General features: G+C 32.2%; 1 protein-coding gene across 2 annotated transcripts; it reads left to right on the top strand.

Annotated features, from left to right (window-relative positions):
* The first annotated feature begins 5,492 nt into the window (after positions 1-5,492).
* On the top strand, positions 5,493-16,588 carry LOC141451449 (DDB1- and CUL4-associated factor 6-like). 2 transcript variants are annotated; one of them, XM_074122841.1, is made up of 17 exons: positions 5,493-5,787; positions 6,143-6,297; positions 7,630-7,747; positions 7,860-8,038; positions 9,296-9,428; positions 9,517-9,662; positions 9,743-9,917; positions 10,422-10,601; positions 10,694-10,938; positions 11,052-11,242; positions 11,951-12,102; positions 12,194-12,250; positions 12,411-12,477; positions 12,559-12,702; positions 13,571-13,823; positions 13,897-14,032; positions 14,337-16,588. In XM_074122841.1, exons 1-17 carry the CDS (start codon positions 5,688-5,690, stop codon positions 14,381-14,383), a joined length of 2,478 nt encoding a protein of 825 aa, XP_073978942.1. In that variant the 5' UTR covers positions 5,493-5,687; the 3' UTR covers positions 14,384-16,588. The 2 variants fall into 2 exon arrangements, with proteins under 2 accessions (XP_073978942.1, XP_073978943.1); XM_074122842.1 differs by having other exon boundaries at positions 5,494-5,787; positions 13,927-14,032.
* Positions 16,589-16,838: the final 250 nt, after the last annotated feature.

The following is a 16,838-nucleotide window of genomic DNA, read 5'->3' as shown; positions in this document are numbered from 1 at the left end:
TGCAGAGCATAAATGTGAAAAATATACATGTACACCAATTAAAAATTCAACAAAATACACTCTAAAAGTACGAACTTTTTATTTTGGTAATAAAGGTTTATTTTATTGTTAATTAGTTTAGTGGTCTAAAAAATTGAATAACATTTTTATAAACCACGTTTGAATACATTTATTAATTTAAACTTATTCCTCTAAAAAACACTTTAAAGCAAAATAAATAAATAAATAAACAAAGAGTTAATAATAGTGGAAAAAAGTTTAAATTGCCTGAAAAAGTTTCATTTGATTAAACATGGTACAGCACTCACATGCATTGAACTTAACCTATCTTCTACGAAAGTAGAAATATTACTTATTCCGATTCAAAGGGAAACATTAATCAAATAAAAAAAAGAAATAAAAATTAATAAAAAAGGTGTTAGTTTATGATGTAATACTTTAAACATGCTAAATGATGGATAAGCTTACCTGAAGATCATTTCCAATGGCCAAGTGGTAGGTAGATTTCCTTGACCTCTTCACTCTCCAGAATAGAAAAGGTGAGATCCTTCTAACATTTTCCAACTTCCACATGACACCTCAGCATTACTGGGCTGCAAGCCAACAAAGATTTTACTTTAGTCCATAGCGATAAAGTATTACTATGCCATTCTTCCATCTCGCACACCACCTTCAGACTTAGTGGGGAAGGTTACATGGTGGTTTTTCAAATGTTAATTAAATAGTAAAATATTTTGTAAAAATAATTAAATAAAAATTACGAAACACAGTACTTTTTGAAGGGTTCAGTAAGTATAGAAATTTTTAATTTTTTTAAATACAAAAGTTGGAATAGTATTTTTGAGGGGATCTGCGAATTAATACTTTACATTAAACATTAATATGTATACTGGGCTATTATGTAATAAAAAAAATGTATTTATTTGTTATCTAACTGTTGTTAAAATTTTGCCTAAAAGTTATATGTTGTATGTAAAAATAATACAAGAGTAAATAAAAACCTATGCATTTAAAAATAGCTGCCTTTTATTTACGTACCTACAAAGTTAATACCACCTTACAGCGGCATTTCTAAATAAAAAAGAGAAGTTTCAGATGTGAAAATCTAATCAGAAGAGATGTTTCAAATGAGAATGGTTCAACAATCAACTGCAAGGAATAAAAAAATGTAGAATTTAGAAGTTTAACTAAACCTTTTTCTTCTAGAAAAGTAAACCATTCTGCTTTCAACTTTTTTAAAATCATAATATTAATAAGGTTCAAATAATTAATATCGAAAAACGGTAGACTAATCACACTTAAATCTGTAACAAACTAAATGAACGTAGTTGAAATTAACCTATGGAGTTTACATGCACTATTTTAACAATAAAATCGAACTAAATCTTCAAAAATATTCTATTTTATTGTCAATTAGGTTTATTTGCCTATAAAATTAAATAAATGCAAAAGTATAATGCAAAGTATTTAGTGAGAAACTTCTAGACTCTGTAAGCTCTTAATAAAAGAGGATGGAATCGGGATAGCAAGTTTGGCTGTTGACTATATATCCTTCTATACATACGACTTCCCTAGGTTCTAATCAAGTAAAGATTAGCAGAATTTCTATTTATATCTTTCATCAATTTTTTAGAAATAAAATTGTGAAATTTCTGTGGGAAACTTTAGGAAAATCAACACATTGTATGAAAGCTACTCAAACGAATTAGGGGTTGCACCCGTAAATACAGAAATAATTAAAACAAAGAAAATTCAAATCTACGCACTATGGGCTTTTCTTTAGGAAGATCAACTGTAAAAACGTATTAAGTGCCCCGAGGGTAATATGGAGCGAAATAATTTTATGATCAAAGTACTATTCGTAACATGCAATGCTAAAATATTTGAAATTATTTCATACCTTTAAGGTGAGCTTCCTTAGAATGATTTCACGATAGTTGGTTCACAATTAGTTAACTGGAGGTCCAGAATATATTTGGCACCAAATACATGCAAACATTTTTATAGAATGAAAGTAAAGCCAAAACTGAATAATATTTGTACATAGAAACACGAATAAAAAACTCGCTTAGATTCTGAAATTCCTCTTACAGATTCTAGCTGACCTAAACATTTAAACAGAAATCGGAACAGATGACATAATAGTAACCCGTTTTATTAAACGGGAATTAAAAGAAAAGGTTGGTTAATTAATTACATATTACCTCTCATATCAAAGAAATAAAAATTATCTGAAGCAAAAGAAAAGATTTTCGAGTTTAGGGAACAGCGTACATACCCCTACAGAGACACTGAAGAAACAACTTCACTCAAACATAAGGAGGTTATAGTAAGGTTACTATAATCTTCACTGCCTTCTCAATTCAAATTCTTTTAGATTATACACATTATTTGTATGAAGGATACTATAATAATAATAAATTTATTTACAATACTTTACGTATGTAGGACATAAAAATAAAAATAAAGAAAAAAATTGAGGTTTCAAGCTTGGTGCCTATGTACATCAACAGTTTATAAAAGAACATTAATATACATATTAAGGAAAAATTATTAACAAAAACCATAGCTTGATATAGAAAGGAAAAGATTGTGACCAAGGAATATTGATAAAAACCCGAAAAATTCTGTTGAGCAAATAACGAAAAGGAAAATTAAAGTATAAGTTTTGGGCGGTAACACATAAAACCGATCACATTCCATTCATTAGAAGAAAGGACAAAAGATAAACCAATCTCATAATAACGTATTTCTTCCTAATTTTTAAAATTATTTATTAAAAAGTTTACAACTGCATAAACTTGCATCTATTAAATATTATAAGTGCAAAAGATGAGTGTAAGAGTGAAGCAATTGTCCAGTGACAACCTCCGAGACAATTTGAAGAGAACTGCGAGAAGGAGTTCATCGCGATTTTTTAGGAAACAGCTCACTGACTACAGTGGTGAGAAGAGTTAGAAGAGATTTAAAATCGAGAAAGGAAGTGAGTAAGGATGTGATGTCAGAGGATGATAGAGGTGAAGGCATGTTTGAAATTTAAGGAATGAAAGATTGATACCTACTCGTGCGGAATGGTGGCCTGTTGTTTTGAAAGGATGATGACTGAGGGTGGATCAGTGCGGTTGTTTCCATCTCTTAGTCGCAGTAGTTCCCTGTAAGTTCGGCATCCTTTATAGTTGGGTGAGTGCTCTCCAAGATAGTGCAAGCATGTGGGAGGCGTTTCTCTTGACTTTGACACTCTTCTGTGGAATGCAAACCTGCACTCTCGACACATCTTGCTGCGGGGTGGTTGCAGTATGTTCTGGTGTGACCGTATTCTTGCACTTAGCAATGTCCTTCCTTTATAATAATGTAAAAATATATTGTCAATAAGGCCTGAAGATAAAGAGGTTAATCGCTCGACAAAATAAAAATCGACATGAATTAGCATTATTTTTTGTTCTTATTAATATTCATACGTTGCAGATCTGCTGAGCTCACCTTATTAGCTGGTATTTTAGGAAGTTAACATGAATGCGATCTCGTCTATGTTTAAGACAAAAACTCTCTTTGCATTTCATAATTTTAGATTGTTTAGACCTAAATTACTAAAGAGCATTTGATTAAAGATTAAAAAGTAAATAAAGTCAAGGAAAAAAGTTAGCAGCCGATTTTTTAAAAAAAAATCTTTTATTGGAATTTGCCACTGTAACGGTTTTGCAACAAGCAAATATGGTACCTGATTAAAAAATTAAAGAAAATCATGAGTGGAGAAGGCACCCAATGATGTCACTCCAGCAACGTACTTTGCTATACTGCTCTCACGATAAGAGTAGATCACGAGGTCATCTTCTCTTCAATCTCCATTGAGGATTACCTGGTAATGTGAGAGAAGATAGGTGTTATATGAGAGGGTTAGGGTGAGCTGATGTAGAGGAATGAAATTTGAGAAAATGAGTGTTAGCAAGATCTGTAATGAAAGGGATTTTGAGGTCATTATGGATAGTGAGGTTAGATATGTATGTACATAGAACGGAGCGTTAAGAAGTTTTCGAAGTATTTTGACTATAATGTCTGGAGGCGTAATGAGTTGGAACGCTTAGTCGATCCCCATATTTTGATGCCGTATGACCAAGTAGGTCGCAGTAACAGTAGATATAAGAGTCTTTTGTTATGTAGGTTAAGTTTCGAACGTTTGTCAAGTAGTCTGGCGAGAAATTTGTAGCGTTGGTTACTTTCTTGTCTTTTCAGTCTAGTATGGGGATTCCATGTCAACCGTTTGTCTAGGTGCAGTCCAAGGTAGCGTACTTTGTCCACAGTTGGTATAGGAGTTTGGTTCAAGATGATGGGAGGAAGGATTTTCCATCTTAGAGTAAATACTATAAATTTTGATTTCGTAACGTTAGTTTTGATTCTCCATTTGAAAAGCCAGTCCTGTAAGTGGTTGATGTGTATTTGTAGAGCTCGTGTAGCGATAAGGGGATCGGAATGAGGAGATAAAGATTGCAGTATCGACAGCAAAGTTGGAAAGGAGATCACCAGCTCGAGCTAGATGGATATCAGCGTCTGCTGCTCCAGAGTTGGCTCTGAAATATCGATCTTTTTGGCAGAATTTGAGGATGAGGTAGTAAGTATGAGGAAGAATCTCCCTCAGCTTAAACAGTAGCCCCTCGTGCCACACTATTTATTATTATTTTATTTTTCCCTCTCCTTTTTCGTACAGTTAAACTCCATTGTTACTATCCTACTAATTTCTCTCTTCTCCATCAACTCTACTTGTAAATAAATACCTTCAACTCATTCACTATCTATCGCCTGCATATTTCTCTTTCCTCCCTGCTTGTAAATAATTTTTTTTACACTTATATAATCTAATTCCTTTATTATTCCTTTGGTCTTAAAATGTTTTAGGTTTCAAGGCAACAGCTTCAGACTGGTTCGTTATGCAAATGCTTCTTTTGTAGAAGTCTTGTCACTGATTGCCCATTTGGTGGACCACTTGGGACTTAAGTGAATCTAACGTGCTCTGTAAAAAATGTGTTAAGATCAAGTAATGTCGGCATGCACTGGAACAAGTACGGCGAACGGTCATTTATAAGTGGGACCATAGTAGGAGGTGGTGTACCATTTTTTTAATAACTTACAATTCTAGATTTTAAGAAAAGGTTTAAAAATGACAGGTATTTACAATTGAAATCTATCAGTTAGTATACAACTTTACATTTCTGATAAAGTTTAGAGTTCACTGTATTTAAGCGAAACAGCATCAACAATTTAATGGAGAATGCATCAGAAGTGCTTTGTTATTTGACTGAGTGAGAAAATTATAAGTAAGTTGAAAGCAACTCTTTTGATATGAATGTTTAACCTGGTTTGAAAAAACCAATAAGGTTGTGTAAAGGAAAGAGAAACAAAATTTATTCATCAAGTTTAAATTTGCCTCCAACAATCACTAAGTAACAAATTTCATGAATTGTTGACCAGCTGTCTGAAATACATGTCATGTGGAGTGGAATCTCCGAAGTCAGCTGGCAACTAGTTCGGTGTATGTGGTTGTTTTGAGTCAAGTATTGATGAGATATGGCAGAATGCTGTACAATATTATTTCATTGAGTAATTTTTCTGGATGATGTTCTAGCGGGTTTTCTTTCTTTTTTTTTTAATTTATTACCTTTTTTTTTCTTTAATAAAAAAATAGTTATTCAAAGATGGGGCCTTTAAGACAACGAAAAAATAGTGTTTTTCATAATATAATTGAACAACAATACGATCAGTCGATTAAGTACAAACTATATAATAGTGTAAAAGGTAATTATATATTTTTAGAAAACTATATTATTATTATTTATTAATTTGTTATTATTAAAATAGCGTCTGGTGTTTCACAATTTCTTTCCCCATTATGTTCATCTTTCTGTTTCTATTTTTTGGCAAACTCTGCAAAGTCCTTGACATGTAAATGAGAAAGCGCTCTTAAATTAGAACAATAGCAAATTTGCTTTATAATAATTTTATGTAGTTTTTTTAATAAAATCCTAAAATGAATATATAATATTTATTATAAGGATTTATTTTTTTAACCTATTTTTCTAAATTGGTATTTTAATAGTTTTAGAAATAGTCTTTAGTGTTTCAAATACATTATAAACTTATATTTTACTAGGAAGCAAAGATTGGGTTCAGAGACTTGGCTTGTTAAAAACACTACCAATTCATTCTGGCTGTGTGAACTGTATATGCTGGAATGACAAAGGAGATCGCCTACTTTCTGGCTCGGATGATCAACATTTGGTCATATCTCATGCGTACAATTATAAGGTGTGCTTTTATCTGTATAAAACTAAGAAGAAAGTGGTTTTTGCTTTATGGATTTTCTTTGCGGTGTATTACTTTGCTTGAACATATTTAATATATTATCCCTATTCTCCTAGATTGGTTCGTGCAAATAGAAATCAAAACTTTTAGATATTGAAAACGGTGCTAATCGAAAATAAAATTATTTCAACTGACACAGCTCATCTAATCCCGTTTATGGAAACTAGACGTGCGTTGTAGTATTAACTATAAAATACTCTTGAAATTAATTTCTATCATCAGATTCTAATTTGGTGGATGTAGGATTATAAACCATTTCAGTTCATAGAGTCTTGGAATTGAAATCCGATTTAGACCGCCTAATCTTAACTCATTAATATCTCGCTGGACTGGAGAGCCGTTCAGCATTAGGGTATTTTATAGAAAATTATCCCTCCATAGATGACTAGTTCAGATTTTCTGCTATAGTCTCATCGTTATCTCAATAATTATCATGATTTGTGACAGTAACCATGTTAACTAACTCAGTCCCATTACTTTTCGAATATCTGCAGTAGGCTTTTCTACATTTTGAAAATTTAACGAAATCTTCAAAATCTAGTTTCGGCAGAAGTAATTTGTCAATGAAAATGTCTCAAATAAAATTGATTAGTGAAAACCTCTTAAGAAAAATTGTCGAACTGTTTTCCTATTCCTAAAAAGGAGTTGAAACCTATTCTTTACAATTGCACTTTTGGTTAAAATTTTTGTTTTTTTTTTTCAAATCTTGAATTATAGCAATGCTTTTAAAGTTCCTTAATATTAATAAGCTAGTTAAAGTACGCTGTTAATTTATTAACTTTGGGAGTAATGCCTAAGATGATTTTATTAGAAAATCGTTTGAGAAAATTGCAATAGACTGAAACGTGGCTTCAGAAAGTTGAAAATCATCACAGTACTTCATATATATTTTACAATAACAATCTGACTTAGATATGTAGATAAATATATTTTCCTAGAATTTGTATTTTTTACGTTCAGTTATTTTAGAAATGCGATTTCAGAAGTTTCTAAACAAGCAAAAAGTAAGTTTGCCGAACAGAAAGGCGTATTAATCTCTTGCTATTTTCTGAATTATGGCTTACTAATGTATTTAGTGATTTATCAATTTGTAATTTCTTGAATACTCAGAAAATTTTCTTATAGTCAAATAAAAAATGCAATCTTTTTCAATTTTTGTGTGCATTCTATCAAAGGGCAATCACATATTTAACACATTTCTCTCGTGGTTTTTACTGGATGAAAGTATTACATATTTACCAAAATTGGCAATAAATTCCACCAAACATGTTGTAGGTCTTAACAAACTATAAAACAAGTCACCGGGCAAATATATTTAGTGCAAAGTTTTTGCCACATTCTGGAGATACGACTATTGTTTCTTGTTCAGGAGACGGTATGATACTCCATACAGGTGTGTTTTGTTACATCAGTTTGTTAATTAATATATTTTTATTTTAAATTTAAAAATGTTTTTTAATTATAATTACCTGTCAATTTTTACATATCTTATGCGTTTAATACAGATTTGTTGCGACCCGAAGCAACTCATCACAATCTTTTCAACTGCCATGTTGGAACTACATATGAAGTTGCTACCATTCCAGATGATCCTAACACTTTTCTCAGCTGTGGTGAGGATTGTACAGTGCGTTGTTTTGATTTGAGAGTCAAACAGAAATGTACACAAATGCGTTGTGCAGAAGTAAGTATTTATGTGTGCTAAATTTATGAAATGTACTCGGACGCTTAAAGACACCTTTTTATTTGAGGTGTCGGTTTACTAATTTAGTAAACTGAAATTTCAGCTAGGAAAGTTATATATCATAAGTACCTAGTGCCTGTTTGTTTGTTAATTTTTTAATAAATCAGAACAGAGAAGAATTAAGATCATTCAACTCTTTGCTTTTGTTATTTTATACTTTTATAAATTACAATATATGACAAAAAAAAGTCGTATGATTTGTGCACGATTATATATTAATGTCTGACAGTCATAACTAGCAGGAAGTAGTAGTAAATTTCTAACGCTGTAACTTTAACTGTGAGCCTTTTCTAACCAGTTCTGAACACTTCTTTTTGGTAACCTTTCGATCAAGCACTAAGTGGATACCTGGCTGGACTATTTGCGAACGATTCTTTCTGTATAGTTTACAGATGGTTTGAAGATGGTCTTGTACAGGATTCGAAATAAACTGATAAATTCAGAGATACCCATCGACAAATATCTTTTAAATCACACCATGACATTCCAGGCAGCAATTTTTGCCATAAAGACATGTGCTGAGAAAAACTTAGATAAAACCTTGGAAATAAATAAGGAACATAAACCCCGCTTGAGTTACAAGACCCAACGCCAAATTCAGTTTAAACTAATCCATTTTTAAATTGATTCTTTTCATTCCTAATAATTGCTAACACTAATGTGACAAGTTACTGTTAAGTTCTGGTAACTCAAGATAAGAAAAATATCATTATTGTCCACCTCTAGTTTATTGTTTTCTTTGGATGAAGTATAAAGTCTCAAATTTTTTAAACGTTACATTGAATTTAATTATCGAAGAGTATAGCCTAACATTAGGGCACTGGAAAGGAGACAAAAATTAATAGCCAAACTATGAAATTAAGGTTTTGTGCAATGAGAAAGACAGGAGAACAATAGAAGCGACAATTACGATCGAGATCTTAGTGGAAGGGATGCTTCAAAATTGCTTTTAAATTGCTGTAGAAATCATTCCATCTCCTCTGCGAGAATTATATACCGGTCGAAGAATGTAGGTTGAACGAAACTTTTTGTAGACCAGTCTTTGGATATTCGTGTGGAACTTCAAAAATGCACAGTTTAAGTCTTATTCCAAATAGGTTCGGTTTAGTCAATATCTCAAACGTAGCATCTTTTCATTTTTTTCCACACCCTAATGTATTTCTATAGCTGTATTTTACTAATAAAAATCAAATTTAGGACGTGATGATATCATGCCAGAGGGCTGTTACAGCTTTAACTGTGAATAACGTTCTTCCATATCAGCTAGCAATTGGCTGTTCAGACAGTACAGTTCGTTTATACGACCGAAGGATGTTACGCATTGGTTTTGGTAAATTTTTATGGTTAATTTTGAAACTGTTGATGTTATTATTATTTATCATAAATTATATATTTATATTACTTTTCATTTAAATTAGGAGATAGCACCAAACCCTATGAAAGCTACACAGCCCCCGGAATGGAAGGAAGGTCGTATCGTATTACCTCTCTTAGCTTTTCTCCAAAAGGTGAAGAAATTCTAGTCAGTTACTCTTCAGAACATATTTATCTATTTGGGCTAAGGGTAAGCTTTTACATATATTTTATCCTACATCTGTTCAGATAGAAAAAGCTAATGATGTCAAATTAATAAAATTCTCACAGTATAAAAAGACCACAACATTTAGTACAGACGCTGAAGTACAACCTGCTGAAACTAGTGGAAGCCAAGAGAGTACAGAACCCAGTTCACCTGTAGCTCCAGTAAGACGATTAAGGCTGAGAGGAGATTGGTCAGATACTGGACCAGATGCAAGACCTCAGAATGAAACCGTCAGTGGTATGTTAGTTTGTAAAAGTGCATTTCTTAAGTTTTTTATTGTTAAATGGTAAAACTTCACCACACCATGGCCATGACATTGTAGCGTCAATGACAAAAGATGTAGTGGTCGTGCCCAAGAATAGGAGCTAATCCATGAAGTGGAATTAATGCTCCTGTCGTTCCGATCTTAATATGGGCTTGCAAGAACTTGAGACTGGATTTCATTTCAAGAACAAGTGAAGCAGACTTTAAGCATGCAAATAATAATGATAGAAAGGAAATAAATTCAATTTCATTGAGCCAAGAAATAATAGTGAAAAGATTATTCCTCGTAAAAAGGAGGTTAGTAGTAAGACGATTCTCTATAGCTTAGAAACTTAAGGCGGCTGGAAGAAAATCGCATTGTCCCATGTGGAAAAAAACATGGCGAAACAAGAAGTGTAGAAATTGGAGGAACAGAAATATTCAATACCGGACATATCTACCTGCAGATACCTGCAATAGTATTTACCTTCGTTTTAGGAGGTGCATCACATGCCAGACCAACTCTTCACGGTACTCTGATGCAGCGAATGACTGATGTCTTGTCGCGCATGCTTAATGATCCTGCAACAAGAGCAGCTCTAAGCCAAGGAGGCGAGGATACATTTGCAGAATCAGCTGAAGAGGGACAGTCTTCTCACAGTGAACCAAATCCTCAAGGTAATTAACTTGTTAAAGTCAATTTTTGATGCGTTAATATTGTAAATAAAATTATAAAATAATTTCAAAAATATTCAAATTTTTGTCAACAGAAAATCAAGACGCACCGCCTACCCCAGCAACATTACCAGAACAACATCAAGCGATTGTAGACCTGGACATTGATGAACTAATGCCTGGAGAATGCCCATGTAGAGCCGGTGGTGAAGCAAGTGGTTCTGATGAACCACAGTCTGGAGATCACAGTTCCCCTTTGGACTTACCTCTCCCTTCATTCAGTTCATCATTTTCATCACCTCCCGCTGAACAGATAGATCAAGAACCATCGGTTAATGTTGTACGTTATTTTATTTATTTATTTTTATTTTTTAGAATAAATCTCATCTTCTTATCTATGTCAATTATTTTCACATAGAATTACTTAAATAAAAATAAATGATTATTTTGAAGGATTCAATGGAAGAACCAAACGTTGAAGAAGGTAATATCGAGGAACCAGTTGCTGAACCAATGCCTGAGACTCAAGAAGCTTCTAATAATAAACTGCCATCTACCTCTTCAAATTCTTTTGAAGAAAGTAAAAAACCGCATTCTACACAGTTGAATGAATTATCATCAATGTGTCATGGATTTGTTGAGAAGTAATATTTATTACTTTTTAATAGCATTTTAAAGTATGGGGTTTTTGTATTTTAATGAGCCATGATCAGTTCAGGTTTCATGTAGGAAGAGAATCTTTACCCTGTTTGTTCGATTTTCTTTGTAGTTACCTCAGTCCATTTAGACTAATCCAAGAATAATTGGTTATGACCAATTCATAGGCATTGTTTATATTTATTTTTTAAAAACACGGAAAATGGTGAAAAATTATTTGATACGAGTACCATTTGGTATCACTAAAGCTATTGAAGTGTTTATCCTAATTTATGGGTTTCTCTAAATCTGTAGGTATTGATGATTAGCAGTAATTTTACAAGGGTTCTGTTAAAAAGGCCGAAACTCATCTGTTAGCACGAGCCCTGGATATTCTTCTCTTCAGTTTTTTTATTTAATCGATTTTATGTCTTCACTTCTTGGGTTCTAAGAGGATTGCAGACAAGATCCTCTCACTATTTCGTCAAACTCGCATAGTTCTATTATGTATCTAATATCTATATCTCTATCTAGGTTAATTTCCGAGCATAGATAAAAAAAAAAAACTGATTTTGGACATTCGTTCATCTTCAAATGTCTTGATAAAAGGGTTCTCCTGAAGAAAGCGAACGTCGTAAAACGTCCAGTTATTGCGGACCCATCTAACACGACTCCAATTTAATAAATTGACTGTCTTATTGATCTATTTTTTGTAGACATGGAGTAGAACCTATGGTCAACTTAACGTACTCAGATGTTGGACCCACGGCCTCCTCAATATCAGTTACTATGGGCGACGGTGATGCCCCAAGACCTTCAGCAATATCAGAACAGAAATCAAGTCCATCTCCGGCACATGTAAACAGTCGTAAGTGATTTAATTTCATGCGGTTTTTACAAAGTTGGATAAAAATAAGATATCAGTTTTTTACGCAAAGGAAATTATATATTCTTTATAGAATCCACTTCAACTAGATCACCTCTAGTACAGGAAGTTGCAACTGAAGGAAGAGATAGTGAGTTTTTCCAATTTATTTCCTCTCTTTTATATTTTGTCTGCCTCTTTTCATGTAGAAAATTTCTTCCTCCAAATTCGATAACTATTCTTTGAGGTGCTTTTCTATTAATTTTTCCAAAAATTTTTTTTACTATACTTTTAATTTAATTTATTGTTAGCACATAGCATGGAGGGCGATCTGAATGACGATGATTTTGTCGAATCCGATGACGATCTAATAGAATGGTTAGTTTTTTCTGAATATTTGTAATTTATTGCATTGCAGCTTCGAACTTAATTATTTTTTTTTTTTACTTCAATAAACAGTCAGATCATTCATCCAATTGAAAAACATATGGACGAGGCGATCAATAATGCTCGTGGAGAATCCAGCTCAGAACCAGAAGATACTATTAACAAAACTAAAAAGCAATATTTCAAACAGAAGTATACTGGACATAGAAATGCGAGGTTAGCAATTTTAATCAAGAATAATGTTGATCATAGAGTAATGTTTGGGAAATATGACGGATGCATACCATGCGGTAGCATGTGACTCAAATTACTTGATCAAAGTATTTTCAGGTTCAATATTTATAAGTTAGTTATAATAATTTATGACGTGGCCTGGCCCCTCTCCAAAGGTTTTAAAAATTAAATTACCTGATAAAAAGGCGTTGTTTTTAGCTAATCTGTCCAAGAGGATATTTAAATAATATTCAGAGATATCCAAATTTAGGCGTTGGATTACACCAGATTGAAGCATGGAACAGGATCTGTTCCTCAAGTCTGTAGCTAAAAGAGGCATGTTGTGACAACCTCTTGTACTTTTAGCATAAGAAACCTCTTCTTTTTCTGCTAGAACCAGTATTTGCTATTTGATCTTCTTTGGTCGCAAGATGCTGTAGATCTCGAATTGCAGACTGGAATTTCAACGCAGTCATACAAAATATGGTAGACTGTTTCCTTGTCCTCTTGACATAATGTGCCGAAGGTCTCTAGGTTAGTTAATCCTATAGTGAAAGTGCTTCGTAATTCAGTGTATTCAGTGCTCTGTTTTCCAGCCTACTTATGGTTCCTCCAATCAACAAATAGTTTGGATTAACGTTCTGATAAGCAAGTACGAAGTCACCAACTCTTGAACTCTGCATGATTCACATTTTTATTTTTATATTTTGTATGAATAAACACTGACAATCATCATTCTGGTTTGTCAGCACTTCAAAACTTTATGAACAGAGAATATACGTGTTTCTAATAATTGCCTTGATCATTTTGTCTTACATAACATGCTCTTACTTTATTTATTAAATAATTCTCCCTTTTTTGCATTGTCTAGGACCATGATAAAAGAAGCAACCTTCTGGGGTGATGAATACGTAATATCTGGATCAGATTGCGGTCACGTATTCATGTGGGAAAGGGAAAGTGCCACACTAAGAATGCTTCTACAAGCTGACCATCATGTAGTTAATTGTGTGCAACCTCATCCCTACCTTCCAGTTTTAGCTACGTCCGGCATAGATTACGATGTGAAACTGTGGGCACCCGTACAGCAGCTGCCAGCTTTTGATTCTGAATTGGCTGAGGAAGTTAGTCTAATACTATTTTTTTTTAATTTAATTTTTGAATAGGATGTATTGACTTTTTCGTTTTTTCACAAAGTATGATTGTTTTCTTTGTGATTTTATACAGCTGATGAAGAGAAATGCAATAATGCTAGAAGAGACCAAAGATACAATAACGGTTCCTGCTTCATTCATGATTCGAATGCTTGCTTGCCTTAATCAAATTAGAAGAGGTGAGTTACGAACAGAATACTTATTTTAACGGTACCACCAAAAAATATTACAAGTTTGTTTTTTTTTTTGTTCTTTGAGTCAAAAGAAAATAAAGCAATCACTAAATGAGAAAATAAAACAGTTATTCTTCTAATTTTTCTTTTTTTTTAAGATTTATTTTTTATTCGTTTCTTTTTAGTCGCTTTTAAAATAAGTGTTTAAACTAAGGTTTGTATCTTTGATTTAACTATTGCTTGCACTGATTGACTATCTGTTGATAATATGTAATAAATAAGAACTTTTTCATTTTTATTCTTGTCACAGGCGGAAGAAGGCAACACAGAAGAGAATCTAATGCAAACAGTGATTAAAAGTGTTATAAATCTGCATTATTAATTAATTGATCCACAACTATTCAGAAAACAAGATAAACAAAAAACTCAGTTTGTTAAGCTTTTGTTCTTCCATTTTTTTTTAGTAGGATGCTAAAAAAGGATTTTATTTTTCTTCAGTTTGCTTAAAAAAAAATAATTTTTCTAAAGAAGTTTATAAAAAATACTTTTCTCTTAGAAATTTAATAATAAATTGTTTTAAAAACTTCGCCAATGTTTGCTCCAATAAATAAAACTAAAAGGGTTTCAACAAAAGTTCATTCTCTTAAATGACTTAATTACGGGTCAAAATAGTGCCCCTTAAAAAAAAGTAATATACAAAAAAATTAAATTGCATAATAAATGTGTTGCTCGTCCGAATTAGTGTTGAAAGAAAAAAAAATAGTAACAATAAACTTTTTTCTTTTGCTTCATGTTAATTATGAAAAAGATTATAATTACTTTTAAGTAACAGATAAGAGTCATTAAAATGAATAATTACACGAAAAAGAAAGAAGCTGAAAAAATCGCAGATATCCTGAAAACAAGCAGCTTCTTCTAAAATGTTTAAAAAATATTTGGAGCAGAGTTGATGATATTTTTGTATATTAGAAAATAAAAGATATGGATTAGTTTTTAAAAAAAATCCTAGTTTTTGGCATTGGGGTGAAACAAAATAGCGGATATCTTAAGAACATTTTGTCACTTCCTTGTGGTTTGAATGAGGGAAAATTGTATATTTTATAATAAAATCTATTCGTTAAAAATATTCACTATCTTTATCTCCTCCCTTTTGGGAAAGGCAATGAAAAGAGGAACATGTTGGATAAATTAGTGGAATCCATTTCTAAGTTATTCTGCAAACTAAAAGACCTTTTACACATCTATTGTCATGTATGGTCAACAAAAGTAACATGGGAATGAAAATAGGGTGCTGATCAGTATATCAAATCACTATAAAAAGCTAGAAATTTCGAGCATTTGACTGAAACCGGGCAATGTCCGCTCAGGTGCTTGGATTTAGGTTTGGGTCACCGTAGATGGGCACCAAACCAAGGATGTTCCAGATTTCTTATGTAAGATGAATATTGGTCAGAACTTAGTCAGTACAGCAAAAGCCGCATTCGGGCATTCTTTAGGAAACAGCTTTCGTTGAATTTTCTGATATCAGGTTCCTATTCGAGGACTCTCTTTTAGAACTGGAAGAACCAGCACTTTTGTACGAGATTTATGGTATGGTTATCACAAGAGCTTTTGGTTCTTCATAATGGTTTTGTTGCTACTCACGTTTCGTTGCTTACTTTTAAGTAATGAAGAAATTAATTGATCTTTAGATTTTGTAGAACAAAAAATGAACCTAAAATTAACTATTGGCCTCTCTATTAGGTGTATTCGCATATACTACGGCGAAAAATTCAATCTAGCTATTACCCATCAACGCGATAACAGTCCCGTGTTTTGCATACTTATAAAAACTGAAGCTGAAGTCCAGTGAGTTCATGAACTCACTTCGGCTACTCTATAGATCCAAGTTCCAGAACTACCTCACGGAAGTATCCTGGATCATCCAGGTACTTCTCTTTGTTTTATAAAACTGCATCATCACTGGAAAAATGAATTATAACTAATGATGGTGAATATTTAGTTACGGATGCAAAATTATTTTAAACATGATGTAATAAAAGTAATTTTATTTCTAATTCCAAGAAGGACCATAACTTTCATTTTATTTCCCTTTTTTCTGATCATCCACTATTATTTAGTAATAATGATGGCACGTAGATTAAAAAATTGCCTAGAGTTTTTGATTTCTTTTAGGTTTTTCTTTTCATGTTTTTGTTTTCTCTTGTTTTTGTATTATAATGTAATATTCAAGGAGTAATTGTAAATAAAGATAATGTTACTCTTACAGGAGGTTATTTAAAAAAAAATAAATGAAGAAAAAACGCAATAAAAAATTAAGGTATTGTGATAGGTTCGTTTCTTTTAAGTACATGAAACTATGTAAAAATGGCAGAAAAAACAATGGGATGAATTTAAAGAATAAGGAATTTAACATTGTATAATTTGAGAAATAAAATTGACAAAAGGAAGTATTGTGTATATTCATAGTTTTTAGTTTTTAAGATTTTGTTTGTAATTTTTTTCTTAGAATGGATAAAAAAATTATTTGAAATATTAAAGTAAATATAAAAATGATTTTTCTTCTCCTTTTTTTCTATAATAATGCAAATGATAATATCCTGTAAATTGGATATAAAACAGATAAACAAAAAAATATATAAAAAGAAACATTTACATTCCTATATACTTCCTGGCCAGGCCTTTATTATGATGCACAAATCCTTAGGTAGAATAAACGAAAGACTTTTCCAAGAGGTGCTCAAGAATGAGAAAGGAGCTAGCAAAGAGCCCTCCTAGGATTAGCAATTATAATCTCAAGCTGGTAGAGGAA

Source organism: Rhodnius prolixus, unplaced genomic scaffold (genome assembly GCF_049639745.1).
Source record: "Rhodnius prolixus isolate KJV_2025 unplaced genomic scaffold, Rpr scaffold_8, whole genome shotgun sequence".
Taxonomy (NCBI): Eukaryota; Metazoa; Arthropoda; class Insecta; order Hemiptera; family Reduviidae; genus Rhodnius; species Rhodnius prolixus.
Note: the sequence above shows the minus strand (reverse complement) of the source record. Positions and strands in the feature narration are given on the sequence as shown.

What these genes read in the sequence shown, in the direction of transcription:
- LOC141451449 (XM_074122841.1), top strand. Translation starts at nt 5,688, where the DNA reads ATGGGGCCTTTAAGACAACGAAAAAATAGTGTTTTTCATAATATAATT. An exon ending in TGTCATGGATTTGTTGAGAA is followed by an intron (nt 11,243 to 11,950) that starts GTAATATTTATT and finishes TATTTTTTGTAG; the next exon opens with ACATGGAGTAGAACCTATGG. An exon ending in TGCAACTGAAGGAAGAGATA is followed by an intron (nt 12,251 to 12,410) that starts GTGAGTTTTTCC and finishes ATTTATTGTTAG; the next exon opens with CACATAGCATGGAGGGCGAT.